This window comes from Pterocles gutturalis, unplaced genomic scaffold (assembly GCF_000699245.1).
Source record: "Pterocles gutturalis isolate BGI_N339 unplaced genomic scaffold, ASM69924v1 scaffold12838, whole genome shotgun sequence".
Classification (NCBI taxonomy): domain Eukaryota; kingdom Metazoa; phylum Chordata; class Aves; order Pterocliformes; family Pteroclidae; genus Pterocles; species Pterocles gutturalis.
The window spans coordinates 37,912-51,689 of record NW_010118268.1 but is presented as its reverse complement, the minus strand read 5'-3'; the positions used below and the strand labels follow the sequence as shown (position 1 = coordinate 51,689).

At 39.0% G+C, this 13,778-nt stretch overlaps 1 protein-coding gene across 1 annotated transcript in view; it reads left to right on the top strand.

Moving 5' to 3' along the window:
* VWF (von Willebrand factor) overlaps positions 1-13,778 on the top strand; it is a 98,244-nt gene that overhangs the window by 66,218 nt on the left and 18,248 nt on the right. Inside the window, 6 exon segments of the mRNA XM_010076140.1 lie at positions 97-201; positions 698-903; positions 2,233-2,382; positions 10,039-10,149; positions 12,009-12,192; positions 13,089-13,129. Of these exon segments, the coding sequence (XP_010074442.1) occupies positions 97-201; positions 698-903; positions 2,233-2,382; positions 10,039-10,149; positions 12,009-12,192; positions 13,089-13,129 (797 nt within the window).

Below are 13,778 nucleotides of genomic sequence, written 5' to 3'. Positions count from 1 at the left end.
AAAGTTTAACGGGGATATGCGTGTGTGTGTGTGTCTTTTATTGAGGACTAGCTAGTCAGGTGTGGTCTTAAACACTCTCTCAATTTTTCTTCTTAGTTTGTGATCTGGTTTCCTGTGATTTGCCTCCTGCCCCTGTCTGTGAGTTTGGCCTGCAGCTTGCTCTGACCAACCCTGGAGAATGCAGACCAAATTACACATGTGGTAAGACGTTTTTTTTTTTTTTTTTTTTTTTTTTTAGCAGGGAGTGACACTGGAACATTGCATTTGACCAGCACCGACAACTTCCTTTAGACATTATTTTTTCCCTTCAAACGGTTTAATTTTGGAGCCAATGGACATGTAATGATTGCACAGACTTGGAGGAAGGGTATTGTTGGCACTCTCAGCATAGACTTTTGAATTAAGAAAAAGAGAAACACTTTACTCTTAGACGTGTATACTCTGACCCTTATGCTTATTTTATAAATCTTTTTAATTGTATACGAGACAAATTTTTTGGCAGGGTAGGAACTTTTCCTGAATCTGCAGTACAATCTTCGACCTGGGTCTTTTATATTTGCATTATTTCTTAATCTTTAAATAGATTTATAACAGTTTGCAGTAGCAGTTAGTGCCTTGCTGCCAGAGAACTGTCTTGTTCACTCGTAGCACTCAGAAATGCTGTGTGCTTGACATGGTATTTACCTTTTTCCACTAGCATGTAACAGAGAAGCATGCAGATTAGTTCAAAGACCTTCCTGCCCACCGCATCGAGAGCTGACTGTTAAGACGACTGAGTGCTGCGATAAATACGAGTGTACCTGCAGCTGTACAAACTCAACAGTGAGCTGCCCTCTGGGATATCTCTCCAGATCTCTCACCAATGACTGTGGCTGCGTATCAACCACCTGTGTTCCAGGCAGGGTAAGGCGAATGAAATGTCATTTCCACAGACAAGAGTATTTTTTTATACATGGAGTGACAGCACCAGAGTAAGTGGGTAGCTAGGTATTAACAACCCCCCAACGAGACTACTGGATAATGATGCCATTTTTAATTTACATATGTCTGAGGGAAATACACTGTTGCTTGTTTTATTAGAGTCATTTATTCTGACATAACCAACCCATTTTTTGTGACTTTGAGCTAATCAGATTATATATATACACATATAGATACAAACCAAGAAACATTTGAAACTTCAAGGTCATTCAAACATTAAGAATTTCAGAGGTAATTTTAAAATTTTTAATTTGTTTCTGGATAACAGAGGTACATGGTTTTGGATCAGGACAGTTACTATATATTCTTTCAATCTATACTGACTTTATTGAAATATTTGGGTCACCTTAGACCCGAACTCCTTGTGCCTGTTGGTTAACTTTGCCCCTGCCTGAGGAGGCATTGTGTCTTATATGAACTATATTGCCGCTTTTGCATTTTTGCCAAATTGATATTTAACTCTGTTAAAGCTTTGTCAGGATATATTTTTCCTTGTTTTCACAACCTTTCCTGAAGTTATTATACTATGTTCATGTTTAACATAAGGTTGCTTAGAGGAGAGGTTGCAGGGCAATGTAACCTTTTCATTGAAGCAACCTTACCTAACAGCTTAACATAGGATTACACTGTCTTGCAATTTAGGAGATCTAGCCTTTATTTTCTTTTGCTAAGTAGTTCCTGACCTTGCATAAGTCATTTTATGTCTCTCTGACTTACTTGCTGTATCTATAAAAATAAATGATGTTAATCTCTTTAATAACACGCCGTAAAATTTATTAATAGAGAGTGCAATATAAGAGATGGCTCTACTTTTTGTAGTAGTTGTGATGGCCTAAGGATACAAGTGAATGAATCCTTGTAACATAAAGCAGGATCTTTTCAGACCAGCTGTTTTAGTGGGAAGAAGTTTTGCATTCATGGCTCCTTCTATAGGACTCACTGTTTATTATCTCTAAATATTGGGTCACATTATGCTTCTGGGTAAATTGATTCAGACCCCAGGCAATTCCACCGACTGCAGAAAAAATTCTCAAATTTATTCTTTATAAAACAGCAGCTTCAGTTGCACTTATTTTCCTTTCCTTAACAGAGTGGCCACAATTTTAAAACATGTAGCATTTCTACTGGGTTTAAAATATTCCATAAAATCTATGGTAGGTTTCTCGTCTTAAAAACCAGCCTTTTGGAGCCAACAGTATGTCCCTAAAGCAGCAGCGTGCTCTTTCATGTATTAATTGTTGCATTCAATAGGTGTGTGTGCACAACAACATAGTCTACCCTGTTGGGACAGCCTGGGAAGATGGTTGCAGGGAATGCTCTTGCACTAGTATGAGGGATGATGTTACAGGACTTCAGATGATGGAGTGTCACGACAAAGCATGTAACACGTTCTGCTCTCGGGTGAGTAACATTTAAACCAGTGCATTAGCCAGCAGACCCTGATGGGGATCTGAAATGATTACTTTAAACCTGTGTGTTTAGAGAAACCAGAGAAAAATAGAAAATAAGTGTTGTAGCAACGAATTATCTTGGGAACAGAGTCTAAGAGGCTCTGAGTATTACTGGCTTTATTTTAAGGTTATTGTTTTAGAATCATATCCTGCTGCCAAGAAAATCAGTGACAAGTTTATTTTATATTTCAATAACAGGAGAAGTGCATTCTGAAGTGTCTATCATTTACACCACTTGCACAATAAGTACTCATGATGTCTGAAGTTCAGTTTCAAATGAGTGTTTTAGCTGAAGTTCACTTTCTGAAAAGAACATTTTAGATCTGTCTACCGCTCAGGTCTGCCCATTATAGCAGGAATAACATCACATGCTGTGGTCTTTATTATGCTCAGACATCTGCTACGTGCTATAAAATTATGTGGTTTACTTTTGGAAGCCTGCAAAGGAAGCATAAGCTGCTTTGTTCTATTGACACAGCTTGTCAAGCAGGAGGAGACAGATACTTGGTACAGAGTTGGTAGAAGAATTCTAGAAGGGTCAAAGGAATTGGTTAAAAGTCAGCAGCACTTGCCAGTGTCATAGATTAGAAGACTTTGACCATAACATGATTTGTGCAAACATAAGTTCAAAATGATTTTTATACTTCCTTTAAACTACACAATTTACATCCCTCACATTCCTCACCTTAATATAATGTGGTGAATAAGGAAGTAAAAAATCACTGTAAAATTAAATGTGACGCCCTAGAGTTGCATTTTGCTCTGGTACCTAGCACATTGTACCCATAATCTCTGAGTATTCCCACGTCCTTTCTTCATGTAGTTAGTATGGATGAGTCAGTCAGTGGGGACAGCAGAAATACACAGCTTGGCTCTGCAGAAAAAGCAGATAGCAGAAGAGGTTGTCCAGCCCAGCCAAGTGCTGACAACCCACACCCCTTTCCAACCGCCATGTGGCCAGAGAAGCTGTGCTGCAAACATCAGAGGCTACTACAAATATATTTTGCCTCTTTATAAAGCTTTCAGTATATACATGGATTCATTGAGATTTTTCTTGATGGTATTAGCCAATTCCATTCAGGACATCTGACTTGAAGCAGCTCCTCCTTAGTCTGTGAGTTCACAATCTGCAATTTCAGTAGGCTGGGAGGGGTCCACAACTAGATGTGGCTCTGAGATTCAGAATGTTCTCTGCAGGTCTTTTGTTGACCCAGGGTTTTTCCCCATGGGTTTGTTCTTCTCTGAACTGTGAAGCAAAGCCCAGAAGAAGCTAATTTGGTTTTTTTTCCACCTCAGTGCAGAAGCAAAGATTGTCTAGTTAATGCTACTCAAATCTCCCAGCTGCTTTTTAAATGTTTATGTTAGGCTATATATTGCATTAACCTGCACACAATTCAAACAGTTGACCAAGCACAGAGTGTTTCCAAATGAGTGCTGTAACATCAGTGCTTTCAGTGGTCCAGTAGCTGATAAAAGTCTGCATGTTGACTGCCCTGGTGCCACTGCAGGTGACCAGCTGGAAATGCAAAGGAGGGCACGCTACAGCCATAACTGCAAAACCCTTTAGCTAAGAGGGACAGGTGCCGCTTCTGTGTTTGATTCACTGTGCTGACTGGGATACTACTCTGATGTTCTGGGTTTTCTAGCGCTGCACGTGAGACAAGATTGACTTGGGTTTTTTTTCTGCTCTAGGAGTAGGTTTTTCTCTTGCTGGAAATACAGTGAATCTCCAAACAAATATGTTATGCACATTCCTCTCCTTCACCAAGTCTCCCAAATCTTTGCAGCCTGTTTCCCACTGTTCTTCCTAAACCTTTTAACTGATTTTAAGAAGTCTGCCTTTTTTTTTTTTTTTTGAATGAGTCCCATTTATGCAGTTGCATTCAGAACAGAGGCTAAGAAAAATCAACACATGGTGTCTCTTCTTCCTCCTTGCTTATGTTTAGCTACATTTGGAAGAAAGCTTTTCATTAGAAAACCTTATATATACAGCTATGAGAAGTTAGAGATGTTCTTTTTTTCCTTTCAGAAAGACATCATTAATTGTCTGGGAGTCAAAGACTGTCCTTGGCCATTGAGCATATGTATGCAGCACCTCACAGCTGAGTTAACATTATTGTAGAAACCCTGCGTTGCCTGATTTGTTTTGATTCTCATTTACATTTACACTAATATATATTTTAAAGCAGTTAATCATGGATTGAAATTTGACTGTGAATGTTTCGGTTAAGCAAACCAATATCTGAAAAGCAATTATCTATTCTGAACTCTATTAAGCTAATTGTGCCTTGGTTTTAAAATAATTTCACATGCCTTAATATCACTATATTTCAATATCATTTAACTTACAGACTCAGAACAAGGCTATATATGTATATGCACTTGAGAAGGTGTGAACAAAATATAAACTTTTCTTGAATAATATTTACTCTGCTGTGTCTTAAACACTGCGTAATTCCCTAGGACCAGAGCAAAAAACCAATCCATTAAAAAACCCCAACAAGCCAAACTACTGCTCTTTCTGCAAGTGTAGAGTTTGGTGAGAAAGCTTGATGATGCCCAATGCAGTGAAAACCATGAGAGCAGATGTGAGAGCTTTCAGCTGTTGCAAAAGAATCCCTTTGATTTCCATTTGTAGAAGAAACATTTTTTCTAATATGACAATTAATATGAAATATTAGATCTAAAGTATCTGGCTGTGTTTTGGCTCACAGCCATAACTTTATCAATAACTTGTTATTCTAATAAAGTATCATTAATGCAGAGCTACCTTTTCTTGACAAATCAGACATAAGCATTGCAGTGTCAAAAAGCTCTTTTAAAAAAAACCAAAAAACCTTGGTGGAAACCATTCCAGTTCTTTCTGTGAATCTTCCATTTCTTCTGCTCCTTTAAAGGTTATCAAACTTGTACAACCAAAACTTGTAGCTGAGAACCTAGATAGCTCAGAATTTCTTTTTTTCTTTTGCTTATTTCTATCAAGAAGTTCTGTAATCCAGATTGAATTGGCCTTAGGGTTTATTTTTCAGTTCAGGTTAGATGACACTGAAAGTTGTGTTGACATGAAAGACATACTTTAATCGTGGATTAAAGGTGATGTTCAAACTCTCATGGTTGTTAATTCTGGTGCCACGTCTTAAAGTTGTGCAGTAACATTGTCGACAGTGTCACCCGACTTCTGTGAAAACAGCTTACAGTTTTTAATCCAGCTACACAAAAAGAGGAAAAAAACCCACAACACATGTATTAGGGCTCCTTCACTGTGATGTGCTACTGTTCTGAGCATGACAATACCAAACTCAAACCATATCTGTAGTTTTAGAATGTAAAGAAATGCTATGGAAAAAGTGGATGTATCATTTAAATGAACTAATCCCACAGTTCTCTGAGGAGGTTAAAGCAAATACAGACTTCTCACTTGCAAACCACATGTGGGTTTGCTGCATTATATGTCATAGTCCCCTCACTTTTTCTGTCCTCTTCTATCTTTATCCTGCCAGAATTTTGAGAAAGCAAGCAGATAACTGCTGCAATTATTGCATGTGCCACAAGGAGGAGTGGTGCCTCCTTCCTGGAGCATCAAAGATTATTTCTCTGAGAGTACATCAGACTACATCCCTTCAGAGAATCTTGGTGATAAAATGGATAACAGCTTTCAAAACACATTAAAATCACTAGTATACTAATGTGAAGGGAGCAATTGCTTTGCTTAATTTCTGTCAACGTTCTTTGAGTTTGGTACTTTGTAAGTGATATGAAACAATGTGACTTGAAGTATTGGATAGTTTAAAGTATTAGATCATTATGAGAAGAATGAAGCATAATTTTCTAGGATAAGTGTTTAAGACAAAGCCATTTGGCTAAGTGTGTGTAAATTAATTAGGTTAGGTTTTCAAGCCTCTTGATTAACTACATTAAAATAAAGAACATTAGCACCCTATGTACAAAGGCATAGTGAATGATGGTTGTAACAGAAGCTGACTACAAAAGCTATGACTTCAGTCTTCAATATTTCAAATTGATATTTTCCTTTGAAGTAGCATGTAAAGCATGATAGTAAGTGGCTTAATAGTGTACATTAAGGATGTCAAAGAAACTATTGTAAAAGGAAGACTGCTGTTTGAATATTAGATGTGCAGGGTTTAATTTTAAAACTATGAAAATCTTGTTGACAGGTAATTTCAAACATCCTGCTTGCATTTTAAAGCATAATCTATTATGGAAATTAGGAAATAATACCTTAATGTTCTAGAGACTTGCAAACAGAGAATTAAGTCCTCACCTGGGGTAAATGAGTGCAGCTCCAGGGAAATCTCTAGAATTGTGCTGATTCACCGCCACTGAAGATTTTGCTTTAAGCATTTCAAGTTGATTTATATCCATCCTACTGGGTTTTTCTCAGTCTACTCTTGCCATTTTAATTCTCTTTAGTTCCTCCAACCCTCTCTAGGTATTATAATCTCAATATGTTAAAGACAAATACTGGACTGTTCTTAAAAATATTACATTGAGGAATAATCTGTGTTCTTTCTTTCCTGCTTTGTTGGCCAAAAGGCAGCTGACAGAGCCAAAACCTTAGCACGCCTGAAAGGATGAACTGTGTATCCTGAGCAGCACTAGAACAAAAGAGGGAGTGCACAAATATGTCAATCCATAGCGTGTGTGGATCCTTCTGGTAGCCTTGAGTAGGCAATGAAACCAAAATGTGCATTCTCTGAATGCTACAGAATTAATCTGCATTCCTCTTTTGTTTGTTGCAAGCCAAACTCTGGTTCAAATGCGTGAAAAATTTACCCCCCATGTAGAATGTCTTAATCCCTATGCTTTCACCCTCCATGCCTGAGATCAGCTTTATCTCCACAGTTGTGTTTGATAAAACAGCCTGATCTGGCAGCATGACTGAGCATTTGTCAGGTTCCCCATCACAGCTGCTGATTATCACTTCCAAGTCAGCCACGTGCACCTGTTCAAGTGAGATGGGTGCCTTGCATTGCGTTATCCCTTACCTCCCAGGGCATGGGGATTTTTTTAGTCCTGTAGACTGTGATCTGCCTCTCATTGTGACAGACGGTCAGACACCTACCGAGTGCTTCTTCTGAATTTTAATTCCCTGTCTAAAGTTTGAACTCTGTGGTTAAATAAAAAATAAATAAAAAAAAAAAAAAGACAAGATGCGGAGGAGGAATAAAGCAATGGATCCAGTCCGGAAGAAACATGGGACAAGCAGAATATTGACTATAAGTGTATCCTTGGCAAACACTGGCATATCTATATGCTAGTGTCTATATGCTAGAAAATGAAAAATAATGAAGGAAGAGATGTATACTGCTCACTCTGCCTAGTTCAGTCTAATATTAACCTTCAACAGCGAAGTAGCTGAGACTTGTCAGATGTTCACACGCATAAAGTGTGCAGCTCAGTTGTAGCAGATACTCTTTGTACATAAGTCATCTAACTGGAAAAAAATCAAAATAACCCCACAATAAAAAAAAAATCAAAATGCACAATACATTTTCCTTTTCTTGGATGTAACCTTAAACATTACCATCTTTAGAATTAAACATAAAATAAAGCTTTCTTCATTCCTATAGGCCCACATTTCCATCATGTGTGGTACAAAAGGTAGGGTTTTCTGGTGGTGAAATATTTCCCACGCTGTGGAGGATCTGTCAGAGCAGGGAACCACTGTCCCCCTTACTCATCAAGTACAGATGGATGCTCTGCTTTTTGAGCAGCTTGTAGACTGCTGCAGTCTGCAGGTTTCACTTCTGAGACACATTTGTAGTCTATGGTGGTTCAGGGGCTGTGTTAGGAGAAGCTCAGCAGGTGTTCAGCTGGGGATCTGTGATCTCCTGTGTTTCTTACCCTTAGGAGTCAGAGCCCCCAGATTTTGAGCACACCAAGCGGGCCACTCAAGCAGGTTGAACTACCCAGACCCAACACCTTTGTCAGTGCCTTGTGGCTGCAAATCACCCCTGGAGTCTGTTGCATTGCACCTTCTTGTTTGCACTTTAGAGGGCTCTGTTCATACCTACTTAGTGAAATTTGGGTCCTGCAACTGTATTTTGCTTTATTCTGGGCACAAACAGCTCATGGATTTTTATTTCTCTGAGTTTGCCACACAAATAAAAAGTTGTATCTGGTACTTCAGATCCTTCAGCCATGTATTTAGCAGATGAAAGTCTTATAAAACAAGATGCTCAACAGCACAACTTTTTCCACAAAGCCAGATCAGACTCTGGTATTACATTTTATGACATTACACACTTCCACATAAAAGTCTGCTGATTATTGAGGTTTGCTAATGTGCTTCATATTGCAAATCAAGGACAGTTCATGAAGGAAAGGAGCAGTTGCGAATACTTCAGCAATTCAGTTCAGAGGAATTGACCAAAATAAAATTATGCTTATTTTCATTGTCATTTTTCGCATGAACAATACTTTTTTTTGACAGAGCATCCTTTCCTTCAACTCTGTGCATTTTGCCCTTTGGAGACTGCCTAGCTATTAAATATAGATTAAATTATTTCTAATTAGTTTAAAGCTCCTTCCTTTCTTTCACTTATATACTCCAATGTTTGAATATTTGTCTAGTTGCTTCAGGAGATCAAACGATGAAATGATCAGTCCAAACTGGTCCCTGGACTGCATGTCTGACCAACCCCTTCCCTCTGCTTCAGCACAGGGCAGTCAGATGTCTGAATGAGCTCAGATTGAATCAGAGGTGATTTAATGTAGTGATTTTTTTCTTAAACTGGATTCTTAACATTCACATATAGTTTTCTCTCGATTTACCAAATAGCATGGCAATTCTGACAATCACCCTTAGGAGTGGACTTATTTCTCTCTCCTTTTGCACTCCTTTGTAGGGCCATACTATTGGAAAGACTTGCTCTTTACAATTTGCTAATGCATAAAAGAAACTGCTCACATACAATAAACATTTGGAAATGACTGCTGCTTAATGCTGTTCAAATAGCTCAGAGTTCTATGAAAGCATTTTTCTTTCACCTCTTCCCTTTCCATTTCTGCCTGTTTATGTCATTGTTCTTTTCTGTCTTGTGGCAAATCTTTGTGCTATCATATATTTAAGCAAATCCTAGACAAAGGAAGATGTTTCTGGGTGATTTCAGATTAAATCCTTTTTTTTTTTTTTTTTAATGTTAGGCTCCATCAACATTTTCTGTTCTACAAAAAGGGGTGCTCCATACCACACCAGAGAAGCTGATATCCTCATAAGGCACATTTTGGCATGACCTGAGCAAGGATAATACCTAGAGTTAGTCCATGTCACTATAGTGAATGTGTCTTCAAAATATATGTTAAGCAGGAACTAAGGAGATAAGAATTTCTGCTCCTAATGTTGTGTGTATTTTAATTTATTTTTTCTGAGAGATAATGTTAACCATTTAACAGGATGCTGAGCTTGGTGGACCACTTGTTTGTTTTGTAATAGCAATGTGTGGCCTTACATTTCTGTTTTCAAATCCTCTTTCCATGAAAAGTTGCTAACGTTAAACTTCTATCCCAGTGTTTTCTTTTAGGATCAATCTTCTCATTTGTCTCCTATTCCTGGATCAGTCAGTCATTTTCTTTTCTCCTACAGGGTTACAAGTATATTGTCCAAGAAGGGGAGTGTTGTGGGAGATGCCAGAAGACTGCCTGTGAGGAACAGCTGTTCTGGTCTCGAGGTGATGCAGATCCTCGTTTGCATGAGGTGAGGTGGTGATGGCATGGATGCTTCCTCTTTAGGAAAAGTACCCTGGAATTATTTTGTCTTCCATGAAAAGAGGTGAAGAAGATAAGAGCTATTTCTTCTATACATCAAGCAGCGCTGAAAAACAATGGGTTTTGGGCATGTGACTTACTCAGTTCTAACAAACAAAGCCTCCCCACCCTTTTTGGGCTCTAAGGAAGCAATATTTTTGTGTAAAATGAGTAATTTCACAAATGGTAGCTCAAAAGAATGTTAATGGGACATGATGCTTCTCTGGCTGTAGGCTATTTGTTTAAATTATTCCAATTAATTTGTATTAATCTCTGGATAGCAAGCAGATGGGGTAGTGGGTTGCTTGAATTCAATTCAAATAGGATAATCCTATTTGGTACACACTGAAATATCAGGAAGTAAATGAGGGTAGAAACATGAATTATACTCTGGTTGCTGAAGATGACTGGTGCATGGCAGATCAGACCACAGTGGTCCAGGCCACACTCATTTTTTGCTCAAAATAACAGTTTATTTTTAGCAGTGTGCCTCTTTCCTTAGGATTCAAAGAGCCAGAGGGGGAGTGAGTACCACTCTGGAAAGCTACATTGATATTTGTTTCATTTATTTCCTACATTTTTAATTCCTTCAGGCTATTCAGTTTGTTCTGTCCCTAACCCAACCGCCCTTGGCAAGCCTTTGCCTGCCCCAGTAGCATTAAATTGCTTAATCCTATGCAGAGCTTTGGATTCAACAAAGGCAGGAACAGTGAGTTAAATATGTTTAAAATAATAGACTTTCTCTGCATCTTTTCTTCCCTAAGTGTTGTTCTTTATAATGTGTCTGGATTTTCATGTATATCTCATGTCCACAAATTTAATATTAACTTTTTAATTGCTTCTTTTACAAAGGCTGTCTGCTGCTCTCTTTTAAAAAATATTAATGTATAATTTTGCAGCCTGCCTCTTCCCTGGTTTTACCAAGGACATTTCTTAATGTTGATCAATATTCTTCTCTGCTTCATAAAACAAGCCTTCAGAAGATAATGTCCCACTGTGTCTTACTGACTCTGTTGTCCTAATGGAGTAATAGATCCTTATACTCTGCTGCTTCTTGCTGTGTCCTCTTAACTCCTTCGTTATTAACAAAGAACTAAGTATTTAACACGCGAGAACAGTGTCCCCTAACTTTCTGAGCAAAGATGTTTGAATTTACTGGAGCTGGGGATCTGATTTTCACTTTCACTGTATTTAAAGAGTGTTAACAGAGGAGGCATGCAGCTTCGAAGCAGTGATCAGCTCCTCCCAGCACTGAGCTGTGACAGCATTTCTGGCCTGTGGTGATGGCTCTTCCCATAATAGCACTTGAAGTTCCCATCTTGTGTGACCCTTGGGTGATTATGGGGTAGGACTGTCAGCAGGATCCAATCTCTTCTATGTTTGCAAGTATTTTCAGGTCTGGAGCCTATTGCCAAAGCCTCCTTTGGGCTTAATAGAGCTGATTTGCAGGAGTTTCCAGCAGAAAGAGGGTCAGCTGGGCTACAGTGCAATGCAACACAGCCAGCTACTGGGTAACAAATGTAGATTTCAATCTAGTTAAGAGTGCTTTTTCTTCTTCACGTGTTATTTCACCTGCCACTTTGTTTTTCACCTTAAGTATACTCTACAAACCAAGCCACAAACTGTTCTACAAGCTGATTGTTGTGGTAAGGATTTGTAGAGAACTGCTGAGTGACCGACAGACTGTTCCTAACGCAGTAAACATGTTTTTTTGCAAAACAGCATGTTGGCTGTGGTGGGTGGTTTTCCCTCTATTCAGTGGCACAAATACTGCTCCCTGTATTTAATCCTTTTACAATTTCCCATCAGGTTGGCACAGAGTGGCGATCGCCCTTCAACCATTGCATTATCAATGAGTGTGTCCAGGTGAACAATGAGGTTTTTGTGCAGCAAAAGAATCTTTCTTGCTCTCCAATGGATGTTCCTGACTGTCCAGAAGGAACTGAACTACGCTGTGACCAAATAATAGACTGCTGTCCTTCCTGCAGATGTGGTAAGATTTTATGTATGACAAATGGAATCACTAGAGAATGAATCATCTCATGTGTTGATCTCCTGCTTCTCAACAGCAATTTCAGAAGTGCATGTTATGCAAGTATAGTACTACTTTGAAACTCTCCTGTATAATTTAGACATTGAGTAATAGCACCTGCTGATATTACTTTCTCTTTCCGACTGGTGTTCACTGTCTCCTCTTGAGCTGCTTACTGTTGAATCTATTTTGCATTGCTTCAGAGAGACATACCGGGTTATGTTTCTACAGCTTTAGCCTGCATTTTTAAGCATTTACAAGAGGTCTTAAGATGCTTTTGGCCTACGAAGTTTCAACGCTCTCCCCAGTGCCTGCTATGAACAGGGAGTTTGCAGGCAGCCATGCTGTCTTCTGCATGTCTCTGAGCATTGTGGCTGTGGCCATTTCCTAGCATAGGCTTGGGTCAAAAGTCCAAATCAGCAGATTTGGTAATTAGAATCAGTCTGGGAAAGACTCCCAGTCATGTTTAATTGGCAAGTATATATGCAACCACAGGGTGAGGAGCTAGCAGTGGGAGGAGGAGGGGAAATACGCGCTGTAACTTGCAGAAAACTGAGTGCATCTTCTGAGAGTGTGAGGCTTGAACTGGAGAGGAAAATTTATATTTTCCTATGTACATGTTAAAAAATCAGCTCAGCAAGAGACACTTGGAGGTGGAATTCAGGATAACTCTGACAAATCGCTGCCTTTCAAGGTATAATGTAAGAGGACTCAATTATGCCTCTTTACAGTGAAACTGGATCTAAGTGTCCTCAGTTGGAACTCTATTAAGTCAAAAAACATACCCGTGGTTTATTAAATCTTGGTAATGTCATGATAATGGTAATGCTAAATGGAGTATTATCTTCTTTTTTCAGTACCCCTGAATGGTTGTCCTTTGAATGGCACTGTTATTGGGGTAAGGCATGATTCCTTTATTTGCTACCATGGTAAGACTTTTAGATATACGAATGAGCTTTTGACGAACACAAACTTGCCAAAATACACATAAGCACACAGGGCAGCTTTGTTCAGACAAAACCTCTGCAAGTGAGACCTTTGGGTAAAAGCAGTGGCAAGGGGCTCAGCACATGTGTGTCCAGTTTGTGACCGTGCCACAGTCTTCCTACATGACAATGAGTATCTCTGCAAAATGGGGACAGTAAGGTTTCCTTATCTTGAAAGGATGCTTGAGGAAAGCGCTTAGAAACTGTGGTAATCTGCATTGTGTAATGACTTGCAGGCTACCAAATACACAGGAAACTATCTGTGGGGGATAATCTCAAAAATGATCCTTGCCCACTTTGGGGAAGCAAAAACTTCCTGTATTCTACCTAGAGGATAAGGCAGATTAAAAAAGGATGGAGACTCTTGCTCCACCTGTGTGGAAGGAGGGGTACCCCTCCTTGGCTATTAGCAGGAACAGGAAAGCTGAGCTTCCTCACAGTTTGACCTCTGTTCCCTTTCAAGATCCCTGCTGATACACCCTCAGAGGAAATTTTTTCTCAACTTCATATTTAATGGATAGATTGAGACATATTTAACCCAGCCCATGACAGTGGGAATGA